The sequence below is a fragment of the Numenius arquata genome, chromosome 12 (assembly GCF_964106895.1).
Source record: "Numenius arquata chromosome 12, bNumArq3.hap1.1, whole genome shotgun sequence".
NCBI classification, from domain to species: domain Eukaryota; kingdom Metazoa; phylum Chordata; class Aves; order Charadriiformes; family Scolopacidae; genus Numenius; species Numenius arquata.
Window position 1 is genome coordinate 45,080,779 of NC_133587.1, and position 18,429 is coordinate 45,099,207.

Consider the following 18,429-nt stretch of genomic DNA (forward strand, 5'->3'; position numbering starts at 1 on the left):
AAGTGGCAAGAAATTCATTAGGGCTGCGGCTCTGACAACTTTTATCTGCGCGGCTGGATCTGACTCATTAGGCAGCCAAATTAAAGCCATGATGGGCCCTGATGAAATTCACTGCTTGTTTATCTTGTGCGATCTGATACATCTGCCCATATATCATCCCGTGCACGGGATCCCGCCCGGCCCAGCCCCAGCACCTCCCTTCCCATCCCAGCCCTGCCCTGGCCCTATGGCCACCCCAGCACACGGCCGGGACTCGGAGCCAGAGCCAGCCTTGGGCCAGGGGCTCCAGCCAGACCCTTCGCCTGCCCCACGCTGCCTTCAGGCCAGGGCTGGGAGCTGCTGCGGACACGGCCCTGAGCCACCCCTCCTGGGCCACCCAGTGCCCGTGGGGGGGTGTGCGGCCCCCTCAGGGCACCCGCATCCCTGGCCAGGTCCTCCTGGTGGTGACATCACTGCCAGCACAGAGCCCCGTGGAGACAGACCTGGTGTCCCGCTGATGCCCGCATCTTGCAAATGGCTGGCTGCCCCTTTGCTTGCACCCCACAGCTTTCCCGTGTGCTCTGACGTGGCCCTGAAGAGCCAAGACAAACACCCTTCTCTCCAGCTCATGAGCGGGCAGGCGAGGCCATCATCGGTTTCATTAAGAGAGGCCACCCCGTACCAGGGTACTGCCCCGGTGCAAGGGCCTGTGCTGGGTGGGCACAGGCAGCCTCTGGGCCATGGCACGTTGGTCCCGTCCCCAGCAGGAAGGGGTTTGTGATAAACAACACTGTCCCTGTTACAAAAAAAAACAGCGTGTCCCCATCTGGCAGTGGGGCCAGGCCCCAGCAGCAGCATCCCCGTCCTCTCCGGCCCTCCCTGGCCCCAGCCCACCATTAGCCTGCTGCTCCAGCACAGCTCAGCGCCAAGGTGGCCCACTTGGCTTCACATGGGCCAGGGCAGGCTGAGGCAGGAGCTGCTGTGTCCATATCTGAACACTGCTACCGAGGCCATGGTGACCAGCCTGGCTACTGAATGCCCTCTGCAGCTGCACCTGAACTCTGTGTGCTGCGATGGAGCTGGATGTAGAGGAATTGGAGGTGATTGAGGGGAGCCTACACCCCTTCCCAGGTGCCAGGCCAGAGGGAAGATGGTTTGTTTCCTGCCCATGTGCCCTCAGAGCCGATTTCTCCCCACCAGGGTATAGATTCATTGCATCGCAGGATTCCTGCAGTGCTGACCCCCACGTGGTACTTCTAACCAAGGCCAGGAGTGTGGTGAGCTGCTTCCTAAGGACACCCCCGGCAGCATGGATTTCCCCCCCCCCCAGGGCAGCACAGCAGAGTGCAGCATTCCTCTGCCCTGCCTCAAGTCTGCTCGAACCAGGGTCAGAGGGACCATCACAGCTACCACTGCCCACCAGCTGTGGAATAAAAAGCCCAGTGTGACCTCCTGGGGAGCTGCGCTGTGAGCCACGAGCAGATCAGACAAGTATCCCAGCAAGTCCTGGAGAGGTTGACTAACGAACAGCAGCAGCACCATGTTGTGGCCCATCAGCTCTTCACACAAGCCCATTGCTAGACACCAATGTGAACCAGCTTTGTTGCACTGAAAACCCACTCCTGAGAGGGGACCACCGAGTGAATAAATACCCTTGGGATGCCATCACTACGCCTTTCCTAGTTCTTTAAGAACAATTGTCCAGGTAAATGAGTTGGCAGGTCTGGGTAGAATTTCCGTGTAAATGATGGAAGTGTCTTCATGAGGACAAAATAAGTCTCGTTCATATGTATGTGTTTATATATATATAAACATGTATGTATAAACATACATATAAATAAATGCATGTCCATGTGTATACATATCTCTGTGTCTACAGCTACCTTTTATTCTCTGTGTGCATGTGCACAAGTGTGTGCATTTGGGTATCCACATAAGAGTTCCTTCCCACCCCAGTTCCTGCTCCAGGACAGAAGACAACAGACAGAAGGTGGTATGTGGGAAATGCCAAATAGATACAAGGAAAAAAAAATCTGGAAGAGGGGCCCAAAGAGGTGGGATCGCCATCCTTGGAGATACTTGAAGTCAGCTGGACAAGTTCTTCAGCATCCTGATCTCAGGGGACCAGCATTGAGCTGGTGTTGGACCAGAGCCCTCCCAAGGTCCCTTGCCATCTGCGCAGCTCTGTCTGTATTGCCCAGTTTTTCATTGTTGCTCTCCTCCTCCCCACACTTCTCCCAATCCCCCCAGTAGCTCCAGCGTGTGGGGCAGGCAGCACCCTCTGCCCCAGCAGCTCCTCTGCCTGGGGAGGCACTGGAGGTACTTTGGGCAGTGCCACTGGCTGCGTTCACAGCTCTGCTGCTGCAGCGCTTTGCTCTGCGCTGTGCAGGAGGCACTCGGCTCATCGCCAAGCAGGAGGTTCACCGGGGATCTCTGTTCTGCACAGCGCAAGGAGCATCCTGCCATTCCGCAGCTCCCTCCAACACCCACGGTGACGGCAGCGAGTCTGTCACCTCCATCAGCTCCAGACTGCGCTGCCCCTCTCCGCAGCATGGGCAGCTCCGTTCACATGCTGTCTGTAGGGCTGTGCTGTGTACCAGCTCTGGGACAACGACAAAAAAAGCCAAAACCCAAATAACTTCCCAGCAGCAGAAAGCTCTTGTTCTCCAGCCCACGCCACTGGCAGTCGATGGACGAGTGTGCGGCCAGAGCTGGGGGTGCTTTGCAGACAGAGTCCAGGTTGGTGATGGCATGCACAGCAGGAGGGTGACAGGTTAAGAACACGATAAACCAATGCTGTCATTGGGGCAGGACATGTCAAACCACAGTCTCAGCTAGAAATGCCAAGGGAGAATTAGGGGGTTCTTGAACCCTAAAATAAAACTTAACACCTTTCAATGTCACTGCCCCAACCCTGGAGCTGTGGCTGATTTTCAGAGTGCTGCGCTTATTCTCGTAGTGCTGTGCTGGGTTGCAGTGACACAGACCCCTCATGTGGACACATTTATAGTGACAGAGCACTGTTTATAGCTGCACAATTGCTTTATCCTGCCTTCCCCCCCTCCTCCCAGCTGGTCCAGTGCATCAATTCCTGTGCAGGAGCTATTGCAATTGGTGCAAATGGCACATCATCCCCTTTTGCAGCCACATAGCACAGGTAAGTTAGCAGTCTCTGGCTCACACCAGCGCAGACCCAGGGCAGGAGAAGCAGGGTGTACCTGAGCTGTGGTTCTCAGGTGCAGGTGGCTCTGTCACTGCGTGCTGAAGGCACCGCCAGCTCCCCCAAAGGCAGGGCAGCCGCCAGAGGACATTTACCTCCCCTGATGCAGAGTGAACGCCAGCAGATGTTGCTACCTGAGCAGGCCAAGCCCACGCTGGGGATGCTGTGAGCAACACCAGGCCAGGCAGCTCCTGGGAGTGCGTTCTTCTTTCCAGGTGGGCGGCACAGGGGACAGAGGCTGTACTGCCATGGCTGCAGGAAGCCAGCTCTGCTGCCCCAGCAGCTGCTCAGAAATCCAGGTCATGAAAGGATCCTGCAGAACTGTCTTGAGATCTGCAACAAACATCTCTGTGGAAAGAAGCACCCACCTGGGACATCCAGAAGCACAGCTTTGTCCTAATGGCTGTTCTGCTCTAGGCTGTGGCTGTCCCCACGCAGACCAGCTGGAGCCAGCAGCAGGCAGGCAGGCAGGGAGAGCCACCCACCAGTGCTCTGAGGCTAATGGGCTCTGCAGGAGGACTCAGCTGTGCAAGCTGAGATGGGGCCCCCACTCCAGGTTAACAGAATGCACCTGCAGAAGAGGGCAGGGCCATGGGGAGGGAGCACTTGCACCCCGGGCAGCATGGAGATGGGCCAGCCCTTGCTGTGGTATCAGGGAGGGCACCCAGGAAGGCGAAGTCGGCTCCAGCTGTCAGTGATGTTGCCCACTCTTATAAGCTGTGTCTCCCAGGGAAGGGTGCCAATGGCTGACTGCACCCTGTGTGACCCAAACTCCCTATCAACCCTTAGAGCAACTGGCATCTCAGCAGCACCATGTCCCACACCCTTGGAGAGAGCCTTCTCCCTGCCCAGGAGCCTCTGGTGGGATTGCAATGGGTGTTGCTACTACAGTACAGACGCATGAGCCCCCTTGCCCCGTGGGCCAGGCCGGGCTGGCTCATGTTTGTCAAACCAGCGACAGAGGTTGTCATGTCTGGACACCCAGTTTGGGGTGGAATCACATGGTCCCCTACACTGTTGACTCAGGACCATGCATGCAGCTGTGCCCCATGCAAAACTGGATCTTCATCAGGTTCTGGGGCTGCGCTCAGTCATCTGAGAGACCCCCTGGCTTCAGAAGCAGCATCTCATGCAATAGCTCTCAAGAGCGGACTATTCCAGTCCAGCTGTCCTAGATGTGAGAGCTCCTGCTCAGGAAGTCTGAAACCCCTCGCCTGTACTGGTGCAGTGGGACCGGCAGCTGCTCCAGGCTGGGGTGAGGGGACACAGTGTCAGTGCCAGCACTGCTTGGTCCACCCCAGCCCTGCTCCCTGCTGCAGAGCCTCAGCAGCGTGGCACGAGAAGCAGCAGCTGGTACTGATGAGACAGGCTGAGGTGTTCAAGGAGGGGCAAGACCCTTCCCCTCCCCTTCGCCCAGCTGTGGCAGCCACTGCTGCCCCAGGATTCAGTGGCAATAAGGCACCTGAGCTGCAGGAGGATTTCTCCGTTCATTCCCCATGGGCTCATCAGGACTGAGGGAGGAGGAAAAGCTTCAAGGCAGGACTCTTCTGGCAGGCATCGCAGCCCTGAAGAGCTGGAGGGCATTGCATCACTGGGCCTCCGAGGTGCTGCTGGCATGTGGGGCCGAACGTGCATGGAGCTGTCACAGGGCACTGGGGCAGCCCTGGGGACAGCAGGGGCCGGGGGGCTGCGGGCACAGGCATCTCCGCACGCCACGGCCAGCAGAGGCCAGGTCCTGGCATGAGGCTTACGGGACGGGCAGGGCTTCGCCTCCAGGGAGGGTGGCAGCCTGCCGTCGTGTGGCGCGGATCTCGGGGAGGGTCGCTCCTGCCCCGTGGCCTGGGGCACGGCACCAGGGATGCCGGGGCAGCGTACACGTCCCTCCCGCCCCGGGGCAGCGCTGCGGGGCTGCGGAGGGCTGTGGCGGCAGGGGCTGCGGGGCGAGGACGGACGGCCCCGGTCCCAGCTCCCGGCCCCGGCCAACGCACCTCCCCGCCGGCGGGAGGGCGGACCCGGAGATGCTCCCGGGCGCTCCCCAGCACCTCCCCTTCTCTGCCCCCTCCCGTGTCTCAGCACCGGCACCGGTCCGGGTCGGATGGAGCCCGCAAGGCCAGCGCTGCCGCCCGTACAGCCGCCGGGTTCGCGGGCCCTGGTCCCGGCACCGGCCGAGGGGCGGGAGAGACCCGGAGCCTCCCGCCCACCCCGGCCTCCGCGGCCGCCCCTGCCCCAGTCCCCGGCCCTGTCCCCGTCTCTCCTCCTGCCGGGCCGAGGGCTGCGGGGCGCCTCTGGCCGCGGCCGCCCGTCTCTGCAGCGCGGCCGGGTGGGCAGCCCCGCGGAAGAACGTCGCCTCGCTCCATAGAAAATAATTTATTGAAATCACAGCTATACATGGGCGGGCGCCCGCGGGCAGCGCGGCCCCGGCCCGGCGCGGCCCGCGTTCCCCGCGGCACGGACAGACGGACACGCTGCCGTATGTACAGAGTTTACACGGAATAAATAAGGGACATGTACAGAGGAGTGCGGGCGGGCGCCCGGGCCGCGCCCCCGCCGCGCCGAGCCCCCCCGCTGCCGGCGGCCCGCCCGCTCCAGGGTCCGGGCGCCCCGAGGGCGCTCAGGGCCGGGCGCTCTGCTCGATCTGCTGGTGCTGGCTGCGCACGGCGAAGCGGTTGACGTGCACCGGAATGGGCACCACGATCTTGGGGTTGCGGACGGGCTCGCCCGAGCGGTTGCTGACGTTGCCCGCCTTGATGCGTTTCCACTTGGCGCGGCGGTTCTGGAACCAGATCTTCACCTGCACCTCGCTCAGCTTCAGGGCGTGCGCGATCTGCGAGCGCTCCGTCAGGCTCAGGTACTTCTTGCAGTGGAACTCCTTCTCCAGCTCCAGCAGCTGCTCGCTGGTGAAGGCCGTGCGTCGCCGGCGGCTCTTGCCGGCCCCGGAGCCCGGCGGGGGCTGCTCGGCCGCGGGGCCGCCCTTGCCCTTGCCCTTGTTGCCCAGCGCGGCCGCGGCCGCCCCGTCCAGGAAGGGCTCCTCCTCGCTGTCGCCCGCCGAGCTCTCCTCCTCCCGCTCGCTGCACGGCGTCGCCGCCGACTTCACCTCCAGCTTCTCCTCGTCCGAGCTGTACGCCTTCCCGTCTGCGGGGCACACAGCGTCAGCGCCCGACGGCGGAGCCCGCCGCCCCCCGCCCCGCCCGAGGGTCCTCCGCGCCCGGCCGAGCCCCCGGAGCCCCGCGGGGCTGCCCCCGCTCCCCTCCGCATCAGCCGGGCCCCGCCACCGTCCCTGCAGCCCCGGGGCCGCCCGCACTGTCCCCGGCGGCAGAAGCAGCTTCCCCGTCCCCGCTGCGGGCGGCGCCGGTGCTGCTGCCCCAGCCCCAGCGCTGGGGTCTGCTCCACGCTGCCCGCAGCCCGGCCGGCTCTGTGGGGCAGCACCCACAAACCCGGCACATCCGCAGCCACCGCAGCAGCTGCCATCGTCCCCATCCCGCAACCCAGCTGTAGCAGCATCACTGCTTCATCCCAGCAGAGCACACTGCAGCCCTTCCAGGGCTTGTCCGGACCTCCACATCCACAAAGAAAGTCTGTACCTTGCTCCTTAGCTCAGCCCTTCCTCTTTCCCATCCCACTGCATCAGACCATCAATGCTATTCACCCAGAAAGAAGCCAGCCAAGAGGACCTGGAGGACTGTCCTGGAAACAGCAGCCTGAGCTGGTTCCAGCTCAGCAAACCTCTATGCAGGGCTTCACAGGACGTGGGGTGTCCAGCTATCCCTCCCTAACCCCAGGATGCACTACAGCAGAGCTGCACAGCCAGGGAACAAGGTGCTCAGGCAGCTGATGCTCAAAGCTTAGCTCCCCCCACCAGTCTGTGCAGAGGGGCAGGCTAGAGGCTACCAACATCACTCAACAGACAGGACCTCATCCCAGGCCACCCAGGAGGCAGCGCTTGAACCACCACAGACACCTCTGTTACATCGCCTGCAAAGATATCCATAGGGTACAGGGGTATGAATCTTCTTGCCAGCTTCTTGTCTCCCAAACCGCTCCCTGAATGATTAAACAGCCATGAAGCAAGGGAGGACATGGGTGGGAGACAGTGGGGAGGAAAGAGGCCTGGAAGCCAGTCAGTTCCTTGGTAGAAGGACTCAAAGGTCTCACAGGAAAGTGAGCGAGAAGATGCTCCTGGCCATAACCAGGAGTGATGGAGGGAGAGGACCCACAGCCATGCACAAGGTTTTCTGTCATGCTGAGATTACTGAGACTAGAAGAGACCAGCAAACCCCACAAGTCTGACCCAACAGCAGGAATTGCTGCTGGAAGGAGCTGGTCCAGAAGCACTGCTGCTCTGGATATAATCCTACATGCAGAAGAAGCAGCAGCAGCTCTCCAAACCTCTAAGCAGTGTCCAGGTACTGGCACGTGCACCCTGGGCCACTGGATCTCCAGACAGCTCACCTCACCTCAGTGGGAAAGACAGAACAGCCCTCAGATGCCCGAAGGTGCAGGGTTACAAATACACAAGCAGCAACTGCAATAAACTGCTTGAGCCCAGGAGACATTCTTAGGAATCCGGCTGCTGTGGAGCTCCCACATCCCTTGCTGGTCCTGCAGCAAGTCTGGGACTTCCTGGGAGTGAAGAGTGGTTCTGTGTACCACCTCTGTCTGCTGGAGCACAAGGCCTGACAAGATAAGAAAACTCTTATGAGGATGTCAGTGTCTTCATCAAGAGTGCTCATAGGTCCTGCCCTGACCTTGCCTTTCCCCAGCAATGGAGGACACCATCCCAGCAGCCACACTATCAAACAGTGCTGATCTGGCAGTTTGCTCTTGTAGGCCCTGGCCGTGCCCCAGGAGACTGGAAGAAGGCTGAGCTACCAACTGCAGCATGTCATTTGTAAAACAGGCACTATCTCCAGATTCACTCTTCTTAACCAGCCCCAAATTTTAAATGGTCTCTACTAGACATGTCTCACATTTGTGCCTGATAAAAGGGCTGGGTTTGCAGCACGGAACTCAGAACTATATGATGGTAGAGTCTAAACCAGAGGTTTGCACAAAGCAAATTGGTATATTGGTCTGTTAGTCATCTAGTATGTCCCCATCGAGGAAGTAACGGAGGGAGGGGAACTCACCCATTTGGCGGGAGGGTAAACTGAGACTTTCAGAGGCCTTTGAACAGAAACTGAAGCTGTCATGAAGCAAAGTATTGTGACTTTGAAAAATCAACAAGGCAGCAGTAAATGAAGAATGGGATTGACCCATTGCTTTGCTCTTCACAGAGTCCCAGCTGCTCCTTGATCTTATTATGGACATGGTGAGGAGAGTTCTGCATCACAGGTGACAAAGTTATTCAAGCAGGATCAGAGGGACCTGGACCAACAATGGGTGTTGTGACAGCCAGAAGAGCTCTGTGTTGTAAGCACACAAGACCTCTTTGTTATGTTCATAGGGAACAACTCGAAACTTCACCCTGTCCCTGACTGAACGTGCAGTTACTACATCAACCCAAGAGAAGGTCTCAGACCACTGCCTGGATCTCAGTGGAGACCTCTACAGCTCGGGAACAAACGTGCTCTGTGTGCTGGGGGTCATACTCTTTGTTGCAGCTGTAGTAACAAACCAAACTTACCAACAGTCTGCCTACATGCCTCTCCCCTCTCAAGTGTGACAATGGCTGGAAGCAAGTTTGACACACATTAGATGCAGAGAGAGGCCCTAAAATAGTGCATTGACTCCTTCAGCTGATCTGGCAGGAAATGGATCTTGTCTCCATAGACACCTGCATGGTGGAGATACTAATGAAGCCCAGGGACAGAAACAGTCACTTTAGGGTATAATTCACGTGATGTCAGCAAAACAGACAAAAGGAGGCATTTTTTCTTCATATGGAGGTCTGTGGAACACCTTGCCCCAGGACCCCACTGATGCCAGGTTTCTCCCTCCTTTCTGGTGGACTCCGGAGGAGACAGAAGAGAAGGTCACAGAAGAGAAATTGGTCAAAAGCTACTAAATATACAGAAATAACACCTTGCTCAGGAAGCTGCTGTAGTGCAGGTGGTTGGATGCTGGGGAAGTGTCATTTTAGAAAGCACTACACAGGCTGTACTCTTACTCTTCCCTGGACAACTACTTTTGGCCAGGGCCACAGACAGGATGCTAGTGCAAACAGCATTATAGCTAGTTTATGATGCCTCCTTTTTGACATAAATCATCTTTCTCTTCCTTAATTGTGGAAAAAGCCCACAGCAACCATCCCAGCTTTCATCTGAGATGGTTGGTAAAACATACCCTACGGTCCATCTGCAAGGGTCTTGGCTGGTACAGTCAGGAGAAACATTAGGTAAAGGAGAAGGTGGTCCCATTTGACCTGACAAATCCTCTTGGACCCGGGCAGAGCAGCCCACAGAGTCAGGTCCACATGAGCACATGCTTGTGCAGAAGGACAAGCATCCTTCATGGCTCCAGAGCAAGCACAGTGCTAAGAGACAGCTAATAGGCAGCAGCGAATGAACAGCAGTAGTGAGACATATTTCCTTCCATGATCTGTGCCAGTCGCAACAGGGCAAGTCTTAGAGATATGATTTCTCGATATCAGAAAAGGCTACTGTTCATCTGGGTCCCTCGGGAGGAGAGAACATGTTGGGCTCAGCTATGGAGGAGCCATGGAGGGAGATCAAGTACAATGCAGTTCGTTTCCCCATAGACTGGGAAGATGCAGTCATTCGGACAGCTAGTTTTGGCCAGAGCAGTTCTGTCCCCAAGGAGACTTTCACAACAAAAGCGAGATCACACGGGGCTTTTGACTCAGCACAGAGGCCTGGGAGCACCAAAGCCCCAGTAACCCACAAAGGCAGTGGGGAGGCAAAATGCCCTGGTTGTCCTGCTGAGGGATGAGGTTCAAGGGGTATTGTGAGTGAGGGAAACAGTCTTCTGGGGGGAGAACAAGGAAAGGCAAGGCAAAGACCTGGGCTTACCCAGGAGAGGCTAAAGGGAGGATGGAGAACAAACAGCCAAGCACTGCAAGAAAGCAGCCGAGACTCCTCAGCTTGCATCCATGCCAGGAAGCCTGTGAGACAAAGGTGGATCTCACGGGTGACCAGGGGAGACAGCTCTCAGGACAGGACACGTCAGAGAAAGCCAGCAGTTGGTTTGTCTCAGTCTCGCTGCAGAAGGGACACCCGGAGCCCTGTGCTGCAGGAGCTGAGGTGGAAAAGAGCAGGAGCTGGAGTTGGCTGAGAAATACGGAGCAACAAGTCACTGGGGCTGATGCCGCACCCCCCGGGGGAGCGGCCGCGGCTCACAAAGGCGAGGGCCCCGCGGCTCCGCCACGGCAGCGGGAGCCGCCCCCGGCCAGCACCGAGCGGCGTCCCGGGAGCGGAGCCGCCGCCTGCCCGCACCGTCGGGCAAAAGCGGTGCCGCGGGCTCAGCAGCGCGGGACGGTGGACGAGAGGAGGGGGAGCAGGGCTCTCGGAGCGCGGGGAGCCGGGCGGCCGCGGCGCGGGCTCGGAGCGCCGGTAGCCTCAGCGGGACGAGGCCGGGAGGGCGGTGGAGCCCGGCCCGGGGCGGGCTGCTGGCGAGCGAGGGAGCCCCCAGCCCCGCGGTCCGCCCGGGACGCGGTACAGTGCCGGGGACGAGGCGCAGCCCTGCGCCGCAGCCGCACCGACCGGGACCGGGACGGGCGGGGAGGGCTCCCGGCGACCCGGGGCGGCGCGGCACGCCGCTGCCCCCCGCCCTCCCGCCCCAGGCCGAGTGCCAGGACCTCGGAGAGCTCCGCGCCGCCACGAGCGGCCGCGGCTCCGGTCCCGCCGCCGGTCCGTGCCCCGCCGGGGCGGCCGCCCCGACCGGCGGCTCTCCCGCCCCGCAGCCCGGGCACGGCGAGCGGAGTTTGTCTCCCACCCGCGAAAGTTGCGGGCGCTGCGGAGCCGACTCGGAACGGAGGGGAACCGGCCCGGTCCTCCCGGCTCGGACCGACGGGACAGACCGGGAGCGCGGCCGCAGGCAGGTCCCGCCGCCACGACCCATGGCGGCCCCGCCGTCCTGCCCGCCGCGCCCCAGTCCCCAGCGCCCCCGGCTCCTGTCCGGGCGAGTTCGGGGGCCCGCGACGCCGCCCGCCCACAGTCGCCGCTGGCGCGACGGGGAGAGCCCGGACAGAGGCCGGGCGGACATCGCTGCCCGCGGCGGGGCCCCTCGGGGCTGCGGGAGTCCCGGGCGAGGCGGGCTGGCGGAGGGCCGCTCTCTGCCGGGTGGGGCTGTCCCGCTCCGCTCTTACCTGCCAGGCCGGGGAAGGAGTCCGGAAAGTGCAGCGGCGGCTCGGGCGGCCCCTTGTCGCGCCCCGCGGGCAGCTCCTCCGCCTCCAAGCCCTCGGCGCCCCGCCGGCAGCCGGCGTCGGGGTTGGCGCGGGGCGGGGGCAGCTCCTGCGGCGGGTAGAAGCCGTCGGGGGGCTCGGAGAAGCTGGGCAGGGCCGTGGTGAGCGCCACCATGGAGGGCACGGCCTGGCTCAGGCTGGCGCAGAAGGTGTTGGTGAGGCGGCCGGCGAAGGAGGCCAGCGGAGCCAGCGGCGGCAGCCCCGACTGCAGGGGTGCGTGGGACAGCGCCTGCGGCAGCACCAGCGGCCGGTACGGCATAAACATGGGGTACCCGGTGTAGAGCAGGTGCCCGGAGCGCGGCGGCGGCGTCCCGATGAGCGAGTCGATGGAGAAGGCGGTCCCCTGGCCGCTGGGTCTCTGCATGGCGAGCGGGCGCCGCCGGCTCAGCCGGCACCAACTTTCCGGCGAGCTCGGGCCGTCGCCAACTCGCCGCGCCGCCGCCGCCGCCGGGCCCCGCCGCCGCCGCGGCCCCGGCCCCGGCCCACGCCCTCCGCCTCCCGAGGGCTCCGGCGCCCGGCGAGAGCTGCCGCCCGCCCGCCCGCTCGCTGGCTCGGCGCGGCGGAGTGGAGGCGCGCTCGGAGCCGCCCGCCCGCCCGCCCCGCCGCGGGGGGGCCGGGCCGGGCCGCGGAGGGGAGGGGAGGGGAGGCGGGCGGGGGTGTCGCCCTCTGCTCTCATCCATCTTCCGCACATCACGGTCGAGTTCCTCCTTCAGCACCCGCTCCGGCGGGGCAAGGCTCCCCGCTCCCCCGGCGCGGCCGGCCCCTGGGAAGGCGCCTCCCCCTCCCGCCTCATCAGCTGTTATTAATGGTGATTGATGATTAGCAATTACGGGGCCAGCACAAGGGCGCTTTTGTGGGGACGGGACAGGGCTGCGTCGCTCGGCACATCCTTCCTCGGGCCGCTCCTGGGCCCAGGACAACGGACGGGGCGAGCCGGGCCCGCCCTGCCCCGGTCCCGCCGCCTCCCGAAGCCGGCCCGGCCGACGCTCCTGATGGGCGAGCCCGGCGGGGAGCGGCCCGGGGACGGCGGCGCCGGGCGGGCTTGGTCGCCCCGACGGACCGGCCCTCGCCGGGCATGGGCCCCGCCGCTCCGGAGCTATGGTGCTGTGCCGGACTGCCCCCCTCCGTCCCGGGCGCAGGGGGGCCGCCGGGCATTGTCCAGCCTGTCCCCTTCCAGACCCCGGAGCCTCGGCGGCAGGCTCGGAGCGGTATCTCCGTGGGACGGACGGGCGAGGGCGCCGCGGGGCCGCCCGGAGACGCGCTCGGGCAGAGTGAGAACGAGGGGGCTGGAGCTCGAGCGTCCCCCGGCCCCGCTTGCTGCTCCCCAGCGGCCCCGGAGCCGTGCATCGCCGGCGGTTGCCGGTGCTCGGCTCCGTCGAGGCAGGTGCAGGCGGTGCGGGGCGCCGGGGAGCGGCCGTCCAGGCGGCTGCAGCCCGCCCGGACCTGTCCGGCACCGGGGTGCCCCGAGGCCGGCCGTGGCCGGGGTTCGGTAACCCTCCCGCGCTGCACTGCAGCTGCACAAAGCCCCGGGGCTCTGTCCCTCCCGCCTGCCCACTCATCGTGTGTCAGACGCGTACCCTGGACCCGCTGCCTATGGGCCCTTCTGCACATCGCTCAATCTACAGGTCAAGTGAGACCAGTGCGAGCCGAACGCTCCTGAGCCGCGGCGAGAGTTCCACAGCTCTGCCTGGCCCTGCTGCATGTCTGGGGAAGCATGGTTTGGCCCCGTGTGGGGAGTCCCGTGCTGAAACGGAGTACTTCCCCCCCAAGCTCGGCACTTATATTGTCCTCCTGTCAACAGGGAGATGCTCACCGGGCCTGTACTATGCCGAAGCTCAAGCAAACTAAAGCCCTGCTTCAGGAGAGCACCAGGATTAGCACGCAAAGCACTCAGAAGCTAGGAAATGCCAGAGCTGAAGGCGCGTCTAAACTGATTCTGACTGTGTTTTCAGTGGCACAGCTATGTGCCAGCTCTCGCCTAGGGGCAGTCCTCTTCTCAGGACCCCTTTCTGCCTGCACTCGCCCTTTGCCCAGGGACGCCGTAACCCCAGCTGCCTGGCTCCCCAGTGGCACGGACACGGATGTGAATACACACCACCACCCTCTCCTGCTCTGTCCCCAGGAAGGTCTGGGGCACTGCTTTGCTGCAGCCTTGAATCATATGTTTTGTGTGGGACATGACAGTCCAGCCACAGAGCTGGGCACTTGAATCCTGTGTGGCGTATTTAAACAAGGCCAAATGGGCACATCAGGCTGGCAGTGTGGCACGCAGCCTTCCTCCACTGAACAGGCATGATCTGAATCCCCAGGGTCTAGCTGTGACATCAGTACCAAGGGCCTGCACAGAGCATCGTCCTTCTTTCGTGTCTTTGTGCCTTTCTCTATGGCATATCCTTACAGTTTCAAGGAAATATCCCTCTGCAGTGAGAGTTGCCCTACCCCCAGCCAGGGAAACAGAGGTGTGGAGAAGTTAATGCTAAAATAATCATCCAGACTCAAATACTGAATCATAAAACGGAAGCTTGGCAAGAGGGATCCCTATCACCACTCTGATGCGGACACCTCCCACCAACTGATGGCCCTCGGATCACTGGGGAAGAGATGTGCATGTTCATAGGGCGCAGGCCATTCGGCCACTAGTCTAGGATGAGGACCTGGATTTCAGGCTGGGAAGGAGGCTGGCAGGGACTAGCATTTGGATGAATCCCACCTGAGGAATCAGTTGCAACATGGTAAGAGACATGCTCAAGGTCTGCAGGCAGCATCTGTGTTCCATCTGTCCTTGGCCCAGCTCTCCTTTCTCATCCCCCAAATATCCCTGTGGGAAAGGAACCTTCAAGTTGGAGCCATCTTCATGCACACAGCTTGGGTTCATTTCACTGCTTTCAAAGCATGTTAGACCATGGAGAAAATAAAAGCAGAGCCACGTGTAAGCTACTGGATCTCAAGACTTACACTCAAAAGGGTCCAAATCAAGGCTATGCAAGTGACTTCCTAACTCCTGAGCAATTGCAATTTGATCACTTGTTCAAGGAACCTGTTCTATGTAACCTTCAACCCACACACCCTCATATAAGTTAGCAAGATATTTGAGACCAATAGGCAGCATTTTCAGTGATCTTGCTGAGGAAACTGAGAAAGCTGGGGAAAGAACTGCAGCTCCCACATGGGAGGATGCACGTGCCCAGAGCAGCAGGTCTTTCCTGAAGCCAGTAACACAAGTTCCCATGCTGTCCCCTGCAAATCAGTAGCTTGCACCCTGCAAGTCCCTACATATGTCTCCAAATTAAGATTCTGCTTACCTGCTCATACACTTCCAACAGAGAAGGGAAGCCAGGAAGCAAGACTTGCAGCAAGGCAGGCAGGGCAGTGGCTTCACAGACAAGGGTGCAGTCCCACGAGACTCAAGGAAGGTGGGCAGAGCAAATCTGGTGGCAGTAACCAGGGTCACCAATAGTTCAGTGATCACCCAGCAAGTCCCACTCCCCAAGTGGTGAGGCAAGTCCAAGGACCAGCCAGAAAATCAAATCAGTGGGTCGGGATCATTGTCACCAGCGGGGAGGTACAAGATGAGGTGTACCTCCAGCTTAGGCCAGGCAGAGACTAAGGGCCTGAGCCTAAAAGCAGCTCCTCAGCCAAAGAGGGGCAGGCTCTTGCTGAGGTTCCCCAAGGACAGACCATGGCATCATCTGAGTTGGCCCTGACCCTGGAGAGCAAACCCACAGGAGGAGGAGAATATACTCAGACCCTGACAACTTACTCCACTCTGCTTTATTTTGTTTCCTGAGACCTTACAGTAAAGGTAGAAATTCATTTGTCAAATTGTAAAGCGAAGATCCAGAGAAGAAATCTTGAAGCACTGGGGGAAAAAAAAAAAGGTTGCAAGCAAAATAAAGCAAATATTGTGCTACTGTACTCTAGTGCGTGCATTTAACAAGGCACAGATTAAGAGCTCCTGTGTCCACCATCCTTGCAGGATGGTGAGGGTCCATCCTGTTGATGGAAGGGTGAGGATCCAGGCTGCACATGATAACTCTACCACCCCTTAGACCTCCAGGGGCTTCCCCAGTTTCTGTGTCCTATCTCCGATCTACCACAGTTTCTCACTGTCTAGTGGAAATGCAGTTTCCATGGCTTCCACTTGAGGCTCAGACCTCCACTGCTCGGTACGCTGCTCCCCAGGCGTTTTTCCCTCCCCACACACCTTCTCCACGGGGAGCCACTCTATTCCATTTTATCCAGCTCCATCCCCCACTTGCAAGCAGTTGGTATGTTCCCTTAACGTGCCTGAAGATACGCCGTCCAACACACCAGGTACATGAGAAATATTAATTACATGTACAATTTGTAAAGCTCCTGGTCTCACTGCACTCTCAGCTGTTGACAGAATCATAGAATCACAGAATGGTTTAGGTTGGAAGGGACCTTAAAGATCATCCAGCCCCACCCCCTGCCATGGGCAGGGACACCTCCCACTAGACCAGGTTGCTCAAAGTCCCATCCAGGTCCAGAAAAATCTCAGGACCTTGCTGTATACATTATCAGACATTGCGCTAAAAAAGAGTCTCAGGAGGAGACCTGCTCTCTCCCTTCTGTTTTGCACTTGCTGGGTTGCTCCATGTTCAGCCTCAGCACTTGGTCCTGAGTCTCACCAGGCTGGGCCACGCGTACTGAAGTCAAGTCCAGTCTCTACAAGCAGTGCCCTTAAGGAATTACAGACCAGCCTGTCCCACCTCCTCCATCACATCACTGCCTGAGATGTCCCGCCTTCCTCAGTCTGTCTTTGCTTCCCACCCCTCTTCTTGTCTGTTTTCTGCATTAGAACTGCTGAGCTGCCTTCTTCCTCTTCTTCCCTGTTCCTTACTACGGAGATATGAGCACGGAAAAGTCAGTTTGTCTGCATTTCTGGAGCCATTAGGCAAGACTGGAAAGTGTCCTGCCCAACACTTGACACTTGGGACACACTGTCTATGCTGAAGATGGTACATGACCTATCTGGTCAGCACAGAGGATCTGCCATAACTTCAAACGGCTCAGCATGGGCAGAGGCTTCCTGGGAGAAAACTATCAGCCTCTAAAAATGTCTTTGCTTGGTACATGCAAAACGGGATCCTCAGAGGTGGGAATTTAGGAAAAGTTGATCCCGTGCTACTGGACGGAAGAAGAAACATCCAGGCCAGCTCTGCTTTCCTCACTGTGACCTGCTCCTCCAAGGCGGGGAATCTGGAGCATATTCCTGGTACACAGGCTGTTGGTTAAGTAGAGGCCAATTAATTTTTGCTGTATCTGTAATGAGAAAAGTTCAGCCTGAGACAGGCACACAGCATGGCAAACCACAACTGCAACAGTTAAAGTTTAATAACTGACTGGCAAATGAAAGCAGGTCTTTCTAATGGAAACTGCTATGCAACCTTAACTTTATGCCTCTACCTGCTCCACTTACTATCTCTACACAGAATCTAGCACAACAGGACTAAATCTAGTCATGGCCTCTAGGCATTCCTGCAATATAGCTACTAAGCATATTAAAAGCAAGGGTAATGTTGCAAAATTATTTACTCAAAGTTTGGAAAGTCTAGAGAATGGGCTGCTGTGGCTGTGACACTGTGTTAACAGAAGCTGGGCTGGTACCAGGCTCAGACTCTACTACTGGACTACACCACAAGTGGTCCAATAGGAACCAACCCTGGCTTGAGCCACCGGGCTCTGCAGGCATGCTCAGCCTCGGGGGGGTGACAGCCAATATGCAAGTCCTGCCCCAGCAGGTACCCTGGGTGCAAGGAGATCCCAGGTGGTTCCAGCTGGGCTCTGAAAATACAGTCTCACAGGCTTTTATCCCACTCTCGAGTTGCCCCACATGATTCTGTCTTCAGCTTCCTACAGCAAAACTTGTCTGCAGCAGCTGAGGCGGCACCCTCCCATGGCTGGGGAACATATTTAAGAACTAGCCCTAGCAAAGCTGTAGCTGGAGCAATAAGAATCCAGGATCCTCATTAATAGTAGAAAGAGCATTCCCAGGTGCATAGTTTTGCTGCTGACAAGATCTCAGATCAGAAAAAGGCTATTTGCAAGGACCTGTCCCAAGCCAGGGTTTCCGAAATAGGGAGAGACTATAACGTAAAGAGAGGAAAACTCGGAGTGGTCTATCCTGGAACCTAAGGGCAGAGCTGGCATTCTAGAGCAACACCACATTTTTGCTAAGACTTGCACAAGACCAGCAGCAACAGTGGCCTGTCCTGTGTACCAACCCCTGTGACCTCTGTGGGTCAGCAGAGAGCCTAGAAACAGCCCTGAAGCTGGGTTTTCCTGATCCGAAAACTGCTCATTTTCCCAGACTGACAAGCAAAGGCTTGTGCACAAAGGAACAGCAAAGGCTGTTCCTTCATGCCAGTCTTTAACAACTCTAGAGCAGTGCCAGATGGAGGACAGACCTCCAGGTAACACCCTCTCTGTATCACTGCTCTTTGGTTACTGATAAATGGCTCTGAATAAGGTCTTCTGACTAGTTATGTTCTCACCTCATAGCAGCTCACTCTATGTTATCTTTTCTTAATTTCATTCTTATGTGAAAGAGCATGAAATCAAGACATTTAAGACACACAACATCTGCTCCTTCTGCCCCTTTCCCACGGGTCCTTTGGCCTGATACAGAAGGGAGCAGGATTGGTCTGACCAACTTTACGTGTGTCCAGGCACTTACAAATTATCTAGTTACTTGCTGTAGTATTTTCCAGGAGTCCAAGTAAGGCTGGCCAGACATAGCATCAAATTCAAGAAGTCTCAGGCTACTATCAAACATGGCTTGCATTTGGTGCAAGCCCCCGTGGCCCAGAATCCTGAGGGAGAGCCTTGGAGCGTGGAGGTGCGAGGG

The 18,429-nt window shown here is 58.9% G+C and overlaps 1 protein-coding gene across 1 annotated transcript; it reads right to left on the reverse strand.

The window, feature by feature from the left end:
- Window positions 1–5,810: 5,810 nt before the first annotated feature.
- GBX1 (gastrulation brain homeobox 1) lies at window positions 5,811–12,238 on the reverse strand. The gene is given in 3 exon segments (XM_074157427.1): window positions 5,811–6,331; window positions 11,463–12,153; window positions 12,155–12,238. Coding segments are annotated over 3 exon segments (1,296 nt in total).
- Between the last annotated feature and the right edge of the window lie 6,191 nt (window positions 12,239–18,429).